The sequence below is a fragment of the Macaca nemestrina genome, chromosome 19 (genome assembly GCF_043159975.1).
Source record: "Macaca nemestrina isolate mMacNem1 chromosome 19, mMacNem.hap1, whole genome shotgun sequence".
Taxonomy (NCBI): domain Eukaryota; kingdom Metazoa; phylum Chordata; class Mammalia; order Primates; family Cercopithecidae; genus Macaca; species Macaca nemestrina.
This window is the reverse complement of record NC_092143.1, coordinates 82973975-82989891: the sequence shown is the minus strand read 5'-3', so window position 1 is coordinate 82989891 and position 15917 is coordinate 82973975. Positions and strand designations below refer to the sequence as shown.

The window sequence follows — 15917 nt, the reverse complement described above, 5'->3', positions numbered from 1 at the left end:
CAAGAGGCTGAGGCAGGAGGATCGCATAAGCACAGAAGTTTGAGGCTGCAGTGAACTATGATGGAGCCATTGCACTCCAGCCTGGGCAATAGAGGAGACTTGTCTGTCTCTATGTATTTGTCTCTCTCTTGCGCGTGCATGCGCGCTCGCTCTCTATATACACGCACGCACATACATACAGAGAGATGTATATAAAATAGATATAAACATTTTAAAGATATATATATATATTTAAAAAATATATATTCTATTATAAGCCAAATGTCATCAGGCATGTAGTCCATTTCTTTCTGTGTTCAAGCAGGAGTTCCAGTTCTGTAAACATTGGTTTCTCTTTTTTTCTAGCAGGTGCACACATGGGTTCTCAGTGATGTGTAGCCAGGGCATAGATTCCTCTCGGTCTGTTGTACCCCGCAGGGAGAGGTGTCTGAGGCCCTCCCTCACCTGGCTGTGCTTGACGCACAGTGCATAGCAGAAATGCCTGTTCTGCATTCCCATTTATACATCAACAGCTAATAAAGTCTCTTTTACTTTTAAGAGGCCCTTATTTGACTTTGACTTATTTAGATGGTAGGGGCCTAGAATCTTATTAATGAAATTTTGAAAAATAGAAATGTATTTTTTCACGATTTAAAAGCCACCTGTGTGGTTTACTCTGGAGTTGACCTGTTCCACTCATCCTTCTCCCCAGTTCATTTGTTTGGTTTCAGTTCCACTTTCCCTTATACCTATCTTCAAAGCAGTGTCTATGGGACAGCGTTACCAAGAGCCCTGACTGGGCCTGGCTTGGAACTCACTCCTGTAATCCCACCTCCCCCTAGAAGTGCAGCTACACTAGAAATTACAGCTGTCTTTGTTCCAGTGAGTATGTATAAGGGGTAACATGCCTTGGTGGGAAGCAGCTCAGATTGTGTGGCCTCCTCAATCCCTGCTCTACCGAGAGCTCCCCAGTTCCAGTACTGGACACTCAGTGGCTCTGTTCTGTGTGCCTGGTCCTAATACAGCCATTGTGGTGTTCATCCAGAATTAAGAATTTAAGCTTTTCACTCCTCTTTGGGTAGTATTATTTAAGTAAGAACTTCTAGGAAAATAGTATGAGTTTGGTTATTTTTCCCTCAGCAGCAGGAATTTTCTGAATATTTAGCACATTCAGTTGCTCCAAGAACAGTATTGAGCAATGCTGCACATGTGCTTTCTCCTAAGGCTGTCTCCCCTGGCGCCTGGGTTCTGGAAAGACTCATTGTCCTTCAGGGAGGGGAGCGTTTTTCCTCACTGCCATTGCTGAGCCTTTTCTCCTGCTGTGTACGGTTTAGCCCAGGATAGAGCCATCGCTGACTGTAAGCAGTGATGGACAGAAGTGTTTACTTGGTTTGCGAGGCCTTGTCTCTAATGGGTAACAATCTGACAAGGAAAACATTTCAAAGAGCCCTGACCGGGCCTGGCTTGGTAACTCACTCCTGTAATCCCAGTACTTCGGGAGACGGAGGCTGGAGAATCATTTGAGCCCAGGAGTTCGAGACCAGCCTGGGCAACACGGTAAAACCCCATCTCTATTTGAGAAAAAAAAAAAAAGCCCTGACCCTCTCTGGGCATTGGGAGAATGAAAAGTTCAGACTTTTGAACTCTTCCTACTTTATTTTTTTAAATTTTGGATGGAAGGTGGGAATTATGCAATTTGGTGAGGATGTTACAGAAACTGCTTCAGGCCTTTCTGGTTTTGCGTTAGACAGTATGTTTTGAGGAGCTCCAAGAACTGCACAGGAATTTTTTTCTTTATACAGACCATTTTTTAAAGACACATCAAGTTCTTTATTGTGGCTCTAATTTGGCAGATTTTTCAGAGACAGGTTGCTCTTGATATATCAAATTTCTGCTGTTAAAAACTTCAGTTATTTTGAGTTTGGTGAATTCAGGAGTGGGAACCTAGGTAAGTCATCTGTAGGGCATCTTTGCACCTTAAGAGAAGTTTCTGATTAGCCTCAATTCAGTTTAGTAGAATGTTAGTGTGGATATCTGGTGGCACAACCTATTCTTGGTGCAGTTTGGCTTTCCGTGGCCTCAGGCGTAGAGCTGACTTGGGAGTGGACCCTCTGTCCACACCCACCCGACCCTTGCGCCTTCCAGCATAAAGCGGTGTGTGAGAGCCACCGTCTCCACAGAAAGCACCACGTTTGTTTCATTTGACTTGTTTGAACCCATTTCTCTTGCCTTTGCCTTTTTAAATAAAAATAGCAAAAATTGATTCAAGTGAATCTATAAGAATTTTTTCAAGTGGAGCCTATTTTACTTTTCAGTCTTGCAGGTAAAGTCTTTAAAACAATCAACCCTCCTAATGATTTAACTGTATTTTCTTACCCCCCTCCCTGAATAATATTTACAAATAAATAATGTGAATTTTTAAAAACACTGTCCTTCAGTTGTTATAAATGATATTTCATTCTTGGTAAGTATATCTGTAACAAAATACTGGGGAAGGACATGAGGTATGGTGAACACCTACAGTTCTGCCAACCAGCTTAAATACATAATCTATATTTTACCCACGTAACACCTCTTCTAGGTAGACAGCATTCTCCCTATTTTCAGATGAGAAAACTGAGCCAAAGAATAAGTAACTTGCCCGATTGCACAGCTAGTACATAACAGAACTGAGATTCACTCTCCAATCTGTAGACTTCCAGTAACTCCCAACCTCATACTTTTTCTATTATGTTACACTGACTGTTGTTGTTGTTGTTGTTGTTGTTGTTGTTGTTGTTTTGGAGACGGAGTTTGGCTCTGTCACCCAGGCTGGAGTGCAGTGGCGCAGTCTCACTGCAAGCTCTGTCTCCCAGGTTCACGCCATTCTCCTGCCTCAGCCTCCCAAGTAGCTGGGACCACAGGCGCCCGCCACCATGCCCGGCTCATTTTTTTGTATTTTTTTTTAGTACAGACGGGGTTTCACCGTGTTAGCCAGAATGGTCTCGATCTCCGTGATCCGCGTGCCTCGGCCTCCCAAAGTGCTGGGATTACAGGCTTGAGCCACTGTGCCCGATCGACTCTGTTTTTTTTTTTTTTTTTTTTTGAGAAGGAGTCTGGCTCTGTCGCCCAGGCTGGAGTGCAGTGGCCGGATCTCAGCTCACTGCAAGCTCCGCCTCCCGGGTTCAGGCCATTCTCCTGCCTCAGCCTCCCGAGTAGCTGGGACTACAGGCGCCGCCACCTCGCCCCGCTAGTTTTTTGTATTTTTTAGTAGAGACGGGGTTTCACCGTGTTAGCCAGGATGGTCTCGATCTCCTGACCTCGTGATCCGCCCATCTCGGCCTCCCAAAGTGCTGGGATTACAGGCTTGAGCCACCGCGCCCGGCCTCGACTCTGTTTTTAATGGAATATTTAAATGGGAAAGTAATAGACAACCACTGTTACCTGTTAAAATCCTGAGTAATTCTCTGTTTTTTAAATGGAGCACATTTAAAAAACTTTGTGCACCAGTTTGAAGTACCACTGCAACAGAGAAATACTAGAACATCAGAGTATTCTCTAAACCAGATCATTATTTCATTCACATTGATTGGTCGAATTAAGTTGTTTATTTTTAAAAAACATGGATGCATGGAAAACATATATTTTGCAGCACTTAGAATCAATAAAAAGTACCTTCAGCCATTTGGTTCAGGTTCTGAAGATTCATGTAATAAACATCCATAGTAGTTTTGAACTCACAGATATCTAATGAGAATGTTTTCTTGATGACTTGACATTTCTCTGTCAGTGTTGGATAATCAAAGAAAAAAATGACTGTTCAGAACACCACGGTGCTTGATACAATTATGCCAAATACCCTGTCTTTAAAGGGAGTAGCCTAATTCTCAGCATTTGGGAGTTCTTGACTAAATGTGTGGGTACGATTTATATTTCCTATTTGTTAATATATATGTGAAGATATAATACTGACAAGTATTTAGATTTGGAGGTTTTGTGGTACTGAGGGGAGTTGGGGGAAGAATGGAAATACCATTGACCTCCTAAAAAGTTCAGTTTCTTGCAAAGTTTGTGAAGTGACATCAAAAACTCAACTGCCCTTACAATAGCCATTCCATCTGTCTGTTGCTTATTTGAACTCTCATTTATTTTTACTTTTTGGCATTAAAATGCAATAAATCTGTCGATTATTTTATGTCTTTTATATTAATAGTAGCTTAAGATTGGGTCACTTCATTTCAGTAGATATAATTGTTAGTATTATCCTTCAGGGCAAAAAGCATCTGCTAACAACCGTGATTTAAAAATATAGGCCGACTTTATGTTCAAACATTATGTTGATAATATTTTTAGCAGTATTACACAGTGGAGGTCCAAATTGGATTAGACTTTTGCATTGAATTCCAAAGTATTGGTAAGTCTAGCACATACTATAAAGTCTTGCTAAATTCTTGTGGGTACATTATTTTTAAAACCTGTCTGTCTGTCAGTATCACATAGAGGTCACTTCTTGAGTAAAACAACATGACCTTAAAAATTCACATAATTCTTGAAAAAGAATATAAGTCACGACGCCTCCACATGAGGCCACGCCACCCCACCCCCGTGTGATATCCGACACCTCAGCCATTTTACCAAGATAACAGTGGGGCACTTAGTGTGGTTGGATGCGGCATGTGGGGATGATTTTTGGTGGCCTTTTCAGTTCACTGTTAGTCCTTTTATGTTTGTGTGCATCTGTGTTCGTTTGTGTTTGGTAAATATGAATTGAATAGATGACTTCTTATTTTATGTTTTAGGCCAAGATTGACAGACACCTAATATTCATGACTTGAGAATATTCTGCAGCTATAAATTTTGAACCATTGATGTGCAAAGCAAGACCTGAAGCCCACTCCGGAAACTGAAGTGAGGCTCGCTAACCCTATAGATTGCCTCACAGTTGTTTGTTTACAAAGTAAACTTTACATCCAGGGGATGAAGAGCACCCACCAGCAGAAGACTTTGCAGAACCTTTAATTGGATGTGTTAAGTGTTTTTAATGCGTGTATGAAATGTAGAAAGATGTACAAGAAATAAATTAGGAGAGATTACTTTGTATTGTACTGCCATTCCTACTGTATTTTTATACTTTTTGGCAGCATTAAATATTTTTGTTAAATAGTCTTATGTTGGTTTGTGTGCATTATCTTAGGACAGCTCTGCTTCTAATAATGAATATTTTCCTGTGGGTTTATAATTTCTGTAACAAGTAACTGACATATTGCTGAGGCGGGCGGATCACTTGAGATGAGGATTTGAGACCAGCCTGGCCAACATAGTGAAACCCCGTCTCTACTAAAAATAGTAAAAAAATTAGACCTGGTGGCAGGCACCTGTAATCCCAGCTACTCGGGAGGCTGAGGCAGGAGAATCACTTGAACCCAGGAGGCAGAGGTTGCAGTGAGCGAAGATCTCACCACTACATTCCAGCCTGGGCAATGAGTGAAAACTCTGTCTCAAAAAAAAAGGTTTTTTAGTTGCCCTTCAATAGTCTTTCTATTCTTAATCGTACAGGTTAGGTGAAAGCAATAATAGAAGAGTTACGATATTCCTTTGTTACTTGGGAGAATATTAATATGGATAATGGTGTTGCCTTAAGATCGACAGTAATTTCAAATCAAGTACAGCGGTTCAGTGCAGTTTTTAGAATCACAGCATCATTCCTGTGTTGGATGTTGTGCTTTCCCCAAACAATTCCCAGCACTTTGGGAGGCCGAGGCAGGCAGATCACAAGGTCAGGAGATCGAGACCATCCTGCCCAACATGGGGAAACCCCCTCTCTACCAAAATACAAAAAATTAGCCAGGCATAGTGGTGCGCGCTCGTAGTCCCAGCTACTCGGGAGGCTGAGGCAGGGGAATCGCTTGAACCCGGGAGGTGGAGATTGCAGTGAGCCAAGATTGTGCCACTGCATTCCAGCCTGGCAACAGAGCCAGACTCTGTCTCAAAAATATATATATAACAATTTTTTTTTTGCCAACTTTGAAATTCATAAAATATTCATAAATACATCTATTTCATATCTTTAAATGACTTAGGTTCCTTTTTGCCTTATATGCCAGGTTTTCTGGGTCTATTTTAGGAGTACGTAAACTATTCCTGCTAGATATTTCCCGAAGGATGCATGAAAAGTTTATTATACTACAAAGTCGTATGGGAAGATGATCTTTCCGTGGTGTCAGCAAAGCTGCTGGCAAGAATCTACACTCCGCGACCTCTGCTCTTCCTGGACACGCTACCCCACTCCCGAAATGACCCAGAAACGTCTGCTCTTCCTGCACACGCTACCCTACTCCCGAAATGACCCAGAAGCGCCATTTTAGCTTGTACTGTAGCTTAATAAAGCTACTGCTCTTCAGGTTTCCCTTCTATGACTTCTTGGCAGCATCATTAAGAACTCTGTCTTTGAAACTCTCTCCTTCGACTCCGAAAGACTTGTCTCTGGGTTTCCTTCGTCTCAGTTCTTCTGCCTGACTCTTGATTATTGGGGTTTCCGAGGACTCCATTTTTGGGCCTTTTATTTTAACACACTTAACCTTGGGTGATCTGATGTTTCCGCAAGTCTTTAATACCTGTAAGCTGATTACATGCAACTTCTTCAACTCCAGGCCAGATGTCACTTCAGAGTTATAAACCATATATCCAGTTCCCTAAGTGGTCATTGCATAAGCTCCTTACCCTCTAAAATTTAACATGATTTCCCTCCTTTCGTCTCTTCCTACTGTATTCCATTTATCTGGTGGCACCCCCTGGAAACCTGAAATTCATCTTTAGTTCCTCCACTTAGACTTCATGTCCAGTTTGGTTACAAAGTCCTGTCAGTTCTGCACAGTGACTCTTGCTCCCACTGCCCCTGCCTTGGTTTAAAGTTCCATACTTGTCCAACCCATGGCCCACGGGCTGCATGCCATCCAGGATGGCTTTAATGCGACCCAACACGAATTTGTAAACCTCCTTAAAACGTGTGGGATTTTTTTGCAATTTTTTTGTTTGTTTTGTTTTGTTTTAGCTCACCAGCTATTACTAGTGCATTTTATATGTGGCCCAAGACAATTCTTCCAGTGTGGCCCACGGAAGTCAAAAGATTGGACACCCCTGACTTAAACCTTCCTTGTGTGTGCGGGTCACAGCAGCAGGTTCCTGCCTAGACATGCCTGTTTGTGCCAATCCACTTAGCACAGCTCCCAACTAATTTAAGATCTGTTACCCTCCTTAAAATTCGCTTATGGCCGGGCGCGGTGGCTCACGCCTGTAATCCCAGCTCTCAGGGAGGCAGAGGCGGGAGGATAGCTTGAGCCCAGGAGTTTGAGACCTGCCTGGGTAATACAGCGAGACCCCGTTCTCCACAAAAAGGAAAAAAAAAATCACAAAAAAAATCGCTTATGGCACCTTAGACAATTTCATCTTCATTTTAAATCACAAAGCCTCAGCACCCGCCTGCCCTGATAAGGCACCCTAAGCTGCAGCCATCCCAAACGATTTGGAATTAGTGAAATATTGTTCATTTGCTCAGTGAATATGTAGTGAACACACTTATGTGCTTGGCACTATAGGAGACAGTGGATGTTCAGTGATGGGGGAAAACGACTGTAGTCTACTGTGGTCTTATGGGAGAGTTAAAACAACAAACCTGTAAATAAGTGAGATACTAGTAGTAGTTGGCACTGAATGTTCTTTTGGGATGGCCACGTAAGCCCTCAGTTTGGAAAGGGCAGTGGCAAGACAAGACTCGAGCTTTCCGGATCGGATGCGACTCTACCCTGTGGTCTGCAGGACAGGCAGGCATGTATGCCCAAGGCAGCTCTGGAAGCCACGAGAAGCGTCTCTGAAATAAGCCGTGTCTGCCACTGCCCTGTGCGGTCACTTATTTTTGATGAAAAACCAGTATCTTAACCAATAGAATCAGAAACTTATATTCTGCTTGGAAAATAATGGCATCTAAGTAGAAAACTAAAAATTCTTAATTCAGGCCAGACACAGTGGCTCATGCCTGTAATCCCAGCACTTTGGGAGGCAGAGGCGGGCGGGTTTACCTGAGGTCAGAAGTTTGAGACCAGCCTGGCTGACATGGTGAAACCCCATCTCTACTAAAAAATACAAAAATTAGCCGGACATAGTGGTGCACGCCTATAATCCCAGCTACTCAGGAGGCTGAGGCAGGAGAATCGCTTGAACCTGGGAGCTAGCAGTTGCAGTAAGCTGAGATTGCGCCATTGCACTCCAGCCTGGGCGACAAGAATGAGACTCCATCTAAAAAAAAAAAAAAAAAAAAATTCTTAATTCCAATGCCCCCAGGATGACTTGATTTTAAAGCCAACAAATCTGCTTCAGTCTAACTTTGTGTGGAGCAAGTGGTAGAGACATTTACTCCTTTCCAGATACAGGTGGTTCTCCGTATTCGTGGGTTCCCCATTTGACATTTGTGGGTTCAACCCACGACAGATCAAAAGAAAACATAATACCACAATAAAAAGTAATACAAACAAAAAGCATAGTATAGGCCAGACACGGTGGCTCATGCCTATAATCCCAGCACTTTGGGAGGCCGAGGTGGGCAGATCAGTTGCCGTCAGGAGTTCGAGACCAGCCTGGCCAACATGGTGAAACCCTGCAGGTCTCTACTAAAAATACAGAAGTTAACAGGGCGCGGGGGCGCCTGTAATTCCAACTACTTGGGACACTGAAGCACGAGAATCACTTGAACCTGGGAGGCGGAGGTTGCAGTGAACCGAGATCGCACCACTGCATTCCAGCCCAAGCGACAGAGCAAGACTCCATCTCAAAAAATAAAAATTAAATAAATAAATAAATAAATAAATACAGGGTTGGGGGAGTCACTCAGTATCGTTTTCGGTTCAGTGTACCAAGAAGCACAAGGAAAAGCGTCTTTTCCCACCCTGTGGAACTCGAGCAATGATCACAGATTGCAAACGCGGAAAAATGGACGAAGCAGTTTATCCATGTAAGGATCTGGATTTGTGCGCTGAGTTTTCCATGACTGTCCTGCCCTTTCTCCAACAGCGAAAAGAACGGCTCTTTTCTAGCCAGCTCTGGAGGTGGGCGCTGGTGAGCAGGCGCAAAGTGGGCGTCGTATTGCAGCCTACGGGCGTTACCGTCTCAGTGCAGTGTCTCATGAACCGATGCTCGTGGAACGCAGGCAATACGAAGAAAATTACATAAATGCAAAGAAACCACACCGCCGGAGTGTCTTTGGATGAAGTGACTAAAGCACCTGAATAATTAATATTAATTTGCTTGTGTTTCTGATAGTCTTAATGGACTTTGAGGAAGTTTGAATAAAAATGACAGGTGATGCGTATCTGTGTTTGAGCAACAATCTGCTAAGCCGGAGTTCGACATGAATAATTTTAGCCGAACATGAGTGAGGGAAGCTCAGCGGTCTCTGAGCTCTGCGAGTACCCAGCATCGCCCTCCGCGTGGGGCTGGGTCTGCAGAGCCGGCCCGAACCCGGCCGCCCCCACGGCCTGCACCTGCGCTCCCCTCAGTATTCCCTGAGGCCGGGCCGGGGCTTCGCCCGCGGCTAACGCCTAGCGGTGATTTCATGCGAGGGGAGCATCTGCGCAGGGCGATCGAGAAAGTTCTCCTGCTGGCTGTGGAGTCGTCCTGCCCGAGAGGCGCCCGCACCGGGCGGGTCTGGGCCCGCAGCCGTGTCGAGTGGGTCTCCGGTGTTTTCCGGGAAGCTCCGAGAGCCCAGTCCGCGGCCACGCATCCGCCCACGGCTCCCCTGGAGGCACAGGCCCCGGCTCACTTCCCCACTCAAAACGCCGCGGGGGCTGGTGCCGTCCGCAGCCTCCGGTCGGGAACGGCGCAGGGAAGCGGGTTACAGGAAAGGGGCCGCCTCGGAGCGGGGTGGCGCAGCCCCAGGGCACGGCCCTCAGCCCGCTCAGGGGCCCCGACGGCACCAGCACCGCGCGCACAGCACGCCGTCCACGCACAGCACGCCGCGCACGCCACGCCGCCCGCGCACACCACGCCGCCCGCGCACACCACGCCGCCCGCGCACACCACGCCGCGCCGTGGTCCCTGCTTTAGAAAAGTCCCAGGAAACGGCGAGGAGGAAGAAACCTTGGAAGTAGCGCCGTGAACGGTTCCCCACCCGAAGGAAGAGGCTCGTTCCCTTTTGGCTCCAGGACTATTCGGGGTGGGCCTGCTGCCCTGAAACCAGCTCCATCTCCCGAAGACCGAAGGCCGGGGTGTCGCTGGGACCAGGGGCGAGACGTCGAACACGTGGGGAGGATGAGAAGGCGCTGGAGACGGAGGGTGTGGTCGCGGATGGGAATGTACTGAAGCCACTGAGCTGTGCGAGTAAAAATGGTTGACAGTAAGTTTTATGTATATTTTACCACAATTTTGTGTGTGTGTGTGTGTAAAAGTTCTGTCTATCTGTACAATGGGAATAATATTGGTACCTATAGTTCGCAGGGTTGTTGAGAGGAAGAAATAAGATCTCAAGTGCTTATCACAGCATCTAGCGCCTGAATACGCAGGGATAGTAATACAATGAGCACGTGAAGAATGTGCTATTTATATTAAAACAAAAACTACATCAGGCCGTCCCTCAGCCAGGCAGCCAAACTTAGCACCCAGGCAGTGAGCCATGTGGGTGGTGTGTGCTTTCGCATGGGTGTGAAAAGAACGCCTTACCTCTATGGTCTCCCTCCCCGAACACAAAACCCCATCTAACCGTGAGAAAAACACCGGACACATCCCCGCTGAGAGGATAGCGGGCCAGGCCTCCTCAAAACTGACAGGCTCGTCAGCAACAAGGAAAGTGTGAGGAGTCTCAGCTCGGGAGGAGCCTACGGAGACGAAATACAACCACCAACTGCAACGGGCGTCCTCGGTGAACTCCAGCCCAGAAAATGACATCAGGTTAAAAACTAAGGCCTGACACGGTAGCTCACGCCTGTAATCCCAGCACTTTGGGAGGCCGAGGCGGGCGGATCACGAGGTCAGGAGATCGAAAGCATCCTGGCTAACACGGTGAAACCCCGTCTCTACTAAAAATATAAAAAATTAGCCGGGCGCGGTGGCGGCACCTGTAGTCCCAGCTACTCGGGAGGCTGAGGCAGGAGAATGGCATGAACCCGGGAGGCGGAGCTTGCAGTGAGCCGAGATCGCACCTCTGCCCTCCAGCCTGGGCGACACAGCAAGACTCCATCTCAAAAACAAAACAAACAGAAAAACTAAGGGAAGCTGAATAAATGGTGGGTTTTAGTTATACCAGTGGATCAGCATTAGTTCATTAATTGTGACAAATTTGCCATTCTAATGCAAGAGGAGAAACCGGGTGTGGGGCATAGAGGAACTCTGTTAGTTCCTCTATGTTTGCAATTGTTCTGTAAATCTATAACTAAACTAAAATTTAACAGTTACTAGAAAGAAAGAAAGGAAGACTGAAAAAACGATTCAAGAGGAAGTGATAATGTTGAAGACGGGGAAGAAACTGTGACATACAGATAATAGGAGTCCCTGAAGAAGAAATCCAAAGTGAACAGAAGACTGAAATTTGTAAATCAAGAAAAGTTTCCTGAAATAAAGTAATTTGAAACTACATGCTGAGAAACTTTATATATATTTATGTATTTTTAAGAGACAGGGTCTCGCTCTCTTGCCCAGGCTGGAGTACAGTGGCCCCTTCCAAGCTGCTCCCTGTGCCTGGCTCCCAGGCATCTCACAGGCACTTGGTGCTGGCAAAAGTAGTATTTCTTTTTTTTTCAAATGTAATTTATTTTTGTTTGTTTGTTTATTTATTATTTTATTTATTTTAGATGGAGTCTCGCTCTGTCTCCTAGGCTGGAGTGCAGTGGTGTGATCTCGGCTCACTGCAACCTTCACCTCCCAGGTTCAAGTGATTCTCCTACCTCAGCCTCCCGAGTAGCTGGGACTACAGGCACCCACCTCCACACCCAGCTAATTTTTGCATTTTTAGTAGTTACGGAGTTTTGCCATGTTGGCCGGGCTGGTCTTGAACTCCTGATCTCAGGTGATCTGCCTACTTTGGCCTCCAAAAGTGCTGGGATTACAGATGTGAGCCACTGCGCCTGGCCTCAAATGTAATTTAATTTGTTAAACTTACTGTGGAATGTTTCCAGTATACACAACGGTGTGGAGAATCGTGTCATGAACCCCGTGGGTTACCCCAGCTTCAAGTGTTTTCAACACTGCTCTTCTTGCAAACTTACCTCCAGGTATCGTGTAATGTCCTACACATTAGTCCGATAAGGGCTCTTTACAACTTTGGCCTGGTGGCAATATCATTATCCCATTCAGCAAGATCCGTATTTATGCATTAACATCTTCTAACACCGGGTCTGTCTTCAGTTTTCCACAGTTATCTAAAAAATGTGTCTTTGCTGTTGATTTGCTTGGATAGGGATCCAAGTTTTGTCCCCCTAGTACATTTTCTGGAAATGGCAGCTGAGTGTCTGATCCTCTGTAACAGTGCCCTTTCCCTTTTGGCCCCCATGCTGCTTATTCCTGAGGAAAAACATCGGTCATTTGTCCTATAAAATCTCCCACAATTTGGATGTGGTGATGGTATCTTTGTGGTGACATTTGTCGGTCCCTCTGTCATCTATTCCCGGAAACGGATCACTATGTCCAGGTGCCCATTAGATTTCAGTGTGACGTTTGTGGCAGGAACCCTCCATGACTGGTGCTGTGCACTTTGGTGTCACATCCGGAGACACTTCATGTCTAGTTGTCCCACTTTTCATAAAACTAAGATTGATTGGTGGACTCAGTTGGTGTCTGACCCAGCCTCATGAAGCGCCACTTCACCCTCTCACCTGGTGGACTTCAGTAGCCACTGGTGATCATTGCCTCAATCTTTATTTCATTAGAGAAAGCAACATAGGAACTTTCTAGTTCCATTTCCCCCTGCATTTACTAGCCATGGTTTCTCTTTCTACAAACAATCTGTCTTGAGCCAGGCATGGTAGCTCACACCTGTAATCCCAACACTTTGGGAGGTCAAAGGTGAGAGAATCACTTGAGGCCTGGAGTTTGAGACCAGCCTGGGCAACACAGAGAGACTCTTTCTCTACAAAACTAAAAAATTAGCAAGGCATGGTGGTGGCGGGCACTGTGATCCCAGCTACTTGGGAGGCTGAGGCAGGAGGATTTCTTGAGCCCAAAAGTTGAGACTGTAGTGATGATCAGACCACTGCACGCCAGCCTGGGCAACAGAGAGACCCTATGTGTAAAAATCAAAACGTACTTTCCTTCATCAACTACTAAGGTGTTCTGAAATATGGTTTATACTGTCGAAACAGATAGATAATGCTTGATTTTTTCCTTTTATTTATCAATTTTCAGACTAGTTAGGGTCCTAGAAAGCACCAGTGGCAACCAGTTATTTATTTATTTTTAATTTTTAATTTTTTTTTTTGAGATGGAGTCTCGCTCTGTCACCAGGCTGGAGTGCAATTGCACAATCTCGGCTCACCACAACCTCCACCTCTCAGGTTCAAGTGATTCTCCTGCCTCAGCCTCCTGAGTAGCTGGGATTACTAGCATGTGCCACCACACCCGGCTAATTTTGTATTTTTAGTAGAGATGGGGTTCACCACGTTGGTCAGGCTGGTCTTCAACTCCCGACCTCAAGTGATCCGCCCCCTCGGCTTCCCAAATTGCTGGGATTACAGGTGTGAGCCACCACGCCTGGCCAATTTTTCTTTTTTTTTTTTTGAGACGGAGTCTTGCTCTGTAGCCCGGGCTGGAGTGCAGTGGCCGGATCTCAGCTCACTGCAAGCTCCGCCTCCCGGGTTTACGCCATTCTCCTGCCTCAGCCTCCGGAGTAGCTGGGACTACAGGCGCCCGCCTCCTCGCCCGGCTAGTTTTTTGTATTTTTAGTGGAGACGGGGTTTCATTGTGTTAGCCAGGATGGTCTCGATCTCCTGACCTCGTGATCCGCCCGTCTCGGCCTCCCAAAGTGCTGGGATTACAGGCTTGAGCCACCGCGCCCGGCCCCAATTTTTCATTTTTTAAGATATTATTTGGACTTCACATATTTTTATGCACTTAAATGCATGTAACAATTGTTATTTTTGATTCTTTCAAATGATACATTTTTGGTACATAGCAGGTGTACCAATCCTTTTGTGACAGGCAAAAGCAAATACTAGAAAGGTGAGGAAAGAGACTCAGCAGGTGGTGCTGGCCAGGTTCAGCACAGGACATGTCAATAACGTGTGGCAGCGACAGGAGGCCCCTTCCAGGAGCTTGGGGGAAAACACTGAACACTGCCTCTCTGTGAAAATGGATAAGGTCACTTAAGGATGAGGTCAGACCTACTGAATGTCGCTTAAAAAGACAAAATGGCTCCCAAACCAAAGTCTAGCTGTCTGCAGTAACATGCCTAAAGAAATAATGTGTCTGTCAGAAGGAGTTTAGTAATGAAGGGAGCACGGAAGGAAGTCTCTATTTTACATGGCAGAATATTCCTGTCTTGGACATCTATCCAGCCAGCCAACCAGCCAGCCAGCGCAAGGACCCAAGGCAGTGAAACGTTTGAGTCCAATGATAGCCCCTCTTGCTTTGATTCCATGCCCACTAGCCAACTTCCAGATAAGCTTTCTGCCTCCTGGCATATAACATTCACGGGCCAGGTTAAGAAGAATGCAGAGTCATTTTTTTCAACAAGCAAATTGGCCCAGTTGACTACATGGCTTGGCATTTTGTGAATTTAGTTATCACATGTCAGTTACCCTGAGTTACATCAATCACAAGTCAAGGGCAAGGGGACATTTCTGGGATGGCAAAGACACAGACCTAGAGCCAAGGTGACTCCCTTAAGTGACGTTCTGTGGGGCCTTCAGCAGTCTGTGCCCAGCCTTCTCCTGCAGAAACCCTACCTCACTGTGCTTCTTAGAAGCTTCTAGGCCAGGCGAGGTGGCTCACGCCTGTAATCCCAGCACTTTGGGAGGCCAAGGCGGGCAGATCACGAGGTCAGGAGTTCGAGACCAGCCTGAGTAACATGGTGAAACCCCTGTGTCTACTAAAAATATAAAAAGCCGGGAGTGGTGATGGGCACCTGTAGTCCCAGCTACTCGGGAGGCTGAGGCAGGAGAATCACTTGAACCCGGGAGGCAGAGATTGCAGTGAGCCAGATTGCACTACTGCACTCCAGCCTGGGCGACAGAGCGAGACTCCCTCTCAAAAAATAAAAAGAAGCTTCTAGCCCAGTTTTAGTGAAACAAACCCTAGCACCCAGTCTCCAAACACTACTTAATTTATAGTCAGAGTTTGCCTAACTAATGTCTGTATTATTTGAATCAGAGCCGGATTTGCTGTTGATATTTGTGACATGACCAAAAAAAGGACTGGAATTTAATTTCCTTATTGCTCCTATTATGCCTAAAATTCTCACCATTGTTGTGGGTTAAGAGGATTAGTGTCTAGGAGTCCCCATGTGAAATCCAAATCCAAGTGGAAGCACAATTAAGTCAGGACTGTGTTGCTAGGTGTTTTAGAGGAACTCATTGCTAGCCTGAGGGGCGTGATGGAGGCTGCAGATGGAGACAGATACGGCTCCTGGACCTCCTCGCGGGAGTGCAGTAGAGTCACCTGAGAGTGCCCCAGGTGAGAGATCGACAGATCCTGTAGGACACACTAACGTCAGGGCAGGCATCAACAGACCCCAGTTTTAGAAAGCAAGACTGAAAATTAATTCCTACTACGTTAGGTGACCACCAGCCAAAGTGAGTTTAAAATATGAATGAAATTCAAGGTCATAGGGAATCCCCATAAGGCCACAGGCATGGGAGGGACAGCGAGATGGCCACGTGGTAGGAGCACGGGCCCAAGCATCTGGGCTACTTCCTCATGCAGCTTGTTCCTTCTTGACCTGCTCGAGCCCGATCCCATGTATTCCACTGAAGATGGAGTGTGGC

The 15917-nt window shown here is 45.9% G+C and overlaps 1 protein-coding gene and 1 long non-coding RNA gene across 3 annotated transcripts in view; one reads left to right on the top strand and one right to left on the bottom strand.

Moving 5' to 3' along the window:
* LOC105478932 (protein tyrosine phosphatase non-receptor type 2) overlaps positions 1 to 5124 on the top strand; it is a 100662-nt gene extending 95538 nt beyond the window's left edge. For both annotated transcript variants that reach the window (XM_071085734.1, XM_071085733.1), the window contains one exon: positions 4758 to 5124. In XM_071085734.1, coding sequence (XP_070941835.1) covers positions 4758 to 4779 — 22 coding nt within the window. In that variant the 3' untranslated portion in view covers positions 4780 to 5124. The remainder of the gene's footprint in view (positions 1 to 4757) is intronic.
* Positions 5125 to 8103: 2979 nt separating this feature from the next.
* On the bottom strand, positions 8104 to 9022 carry LOC139360085 (uncharacterized). Its single transcript, XR_011617174.1, has 2 exons — positions 8897 to 9022; positions 8104 to 8250 (listed from the first exon to the last, which is right to left on the bottom strand). It is a non-coding gene; the product is annotated as an uncharacterized lncRNA (long non-coding RNA).
* Between the last annotated feature and the right edge of the window lie 6895 nt (positions 9023 to 15917).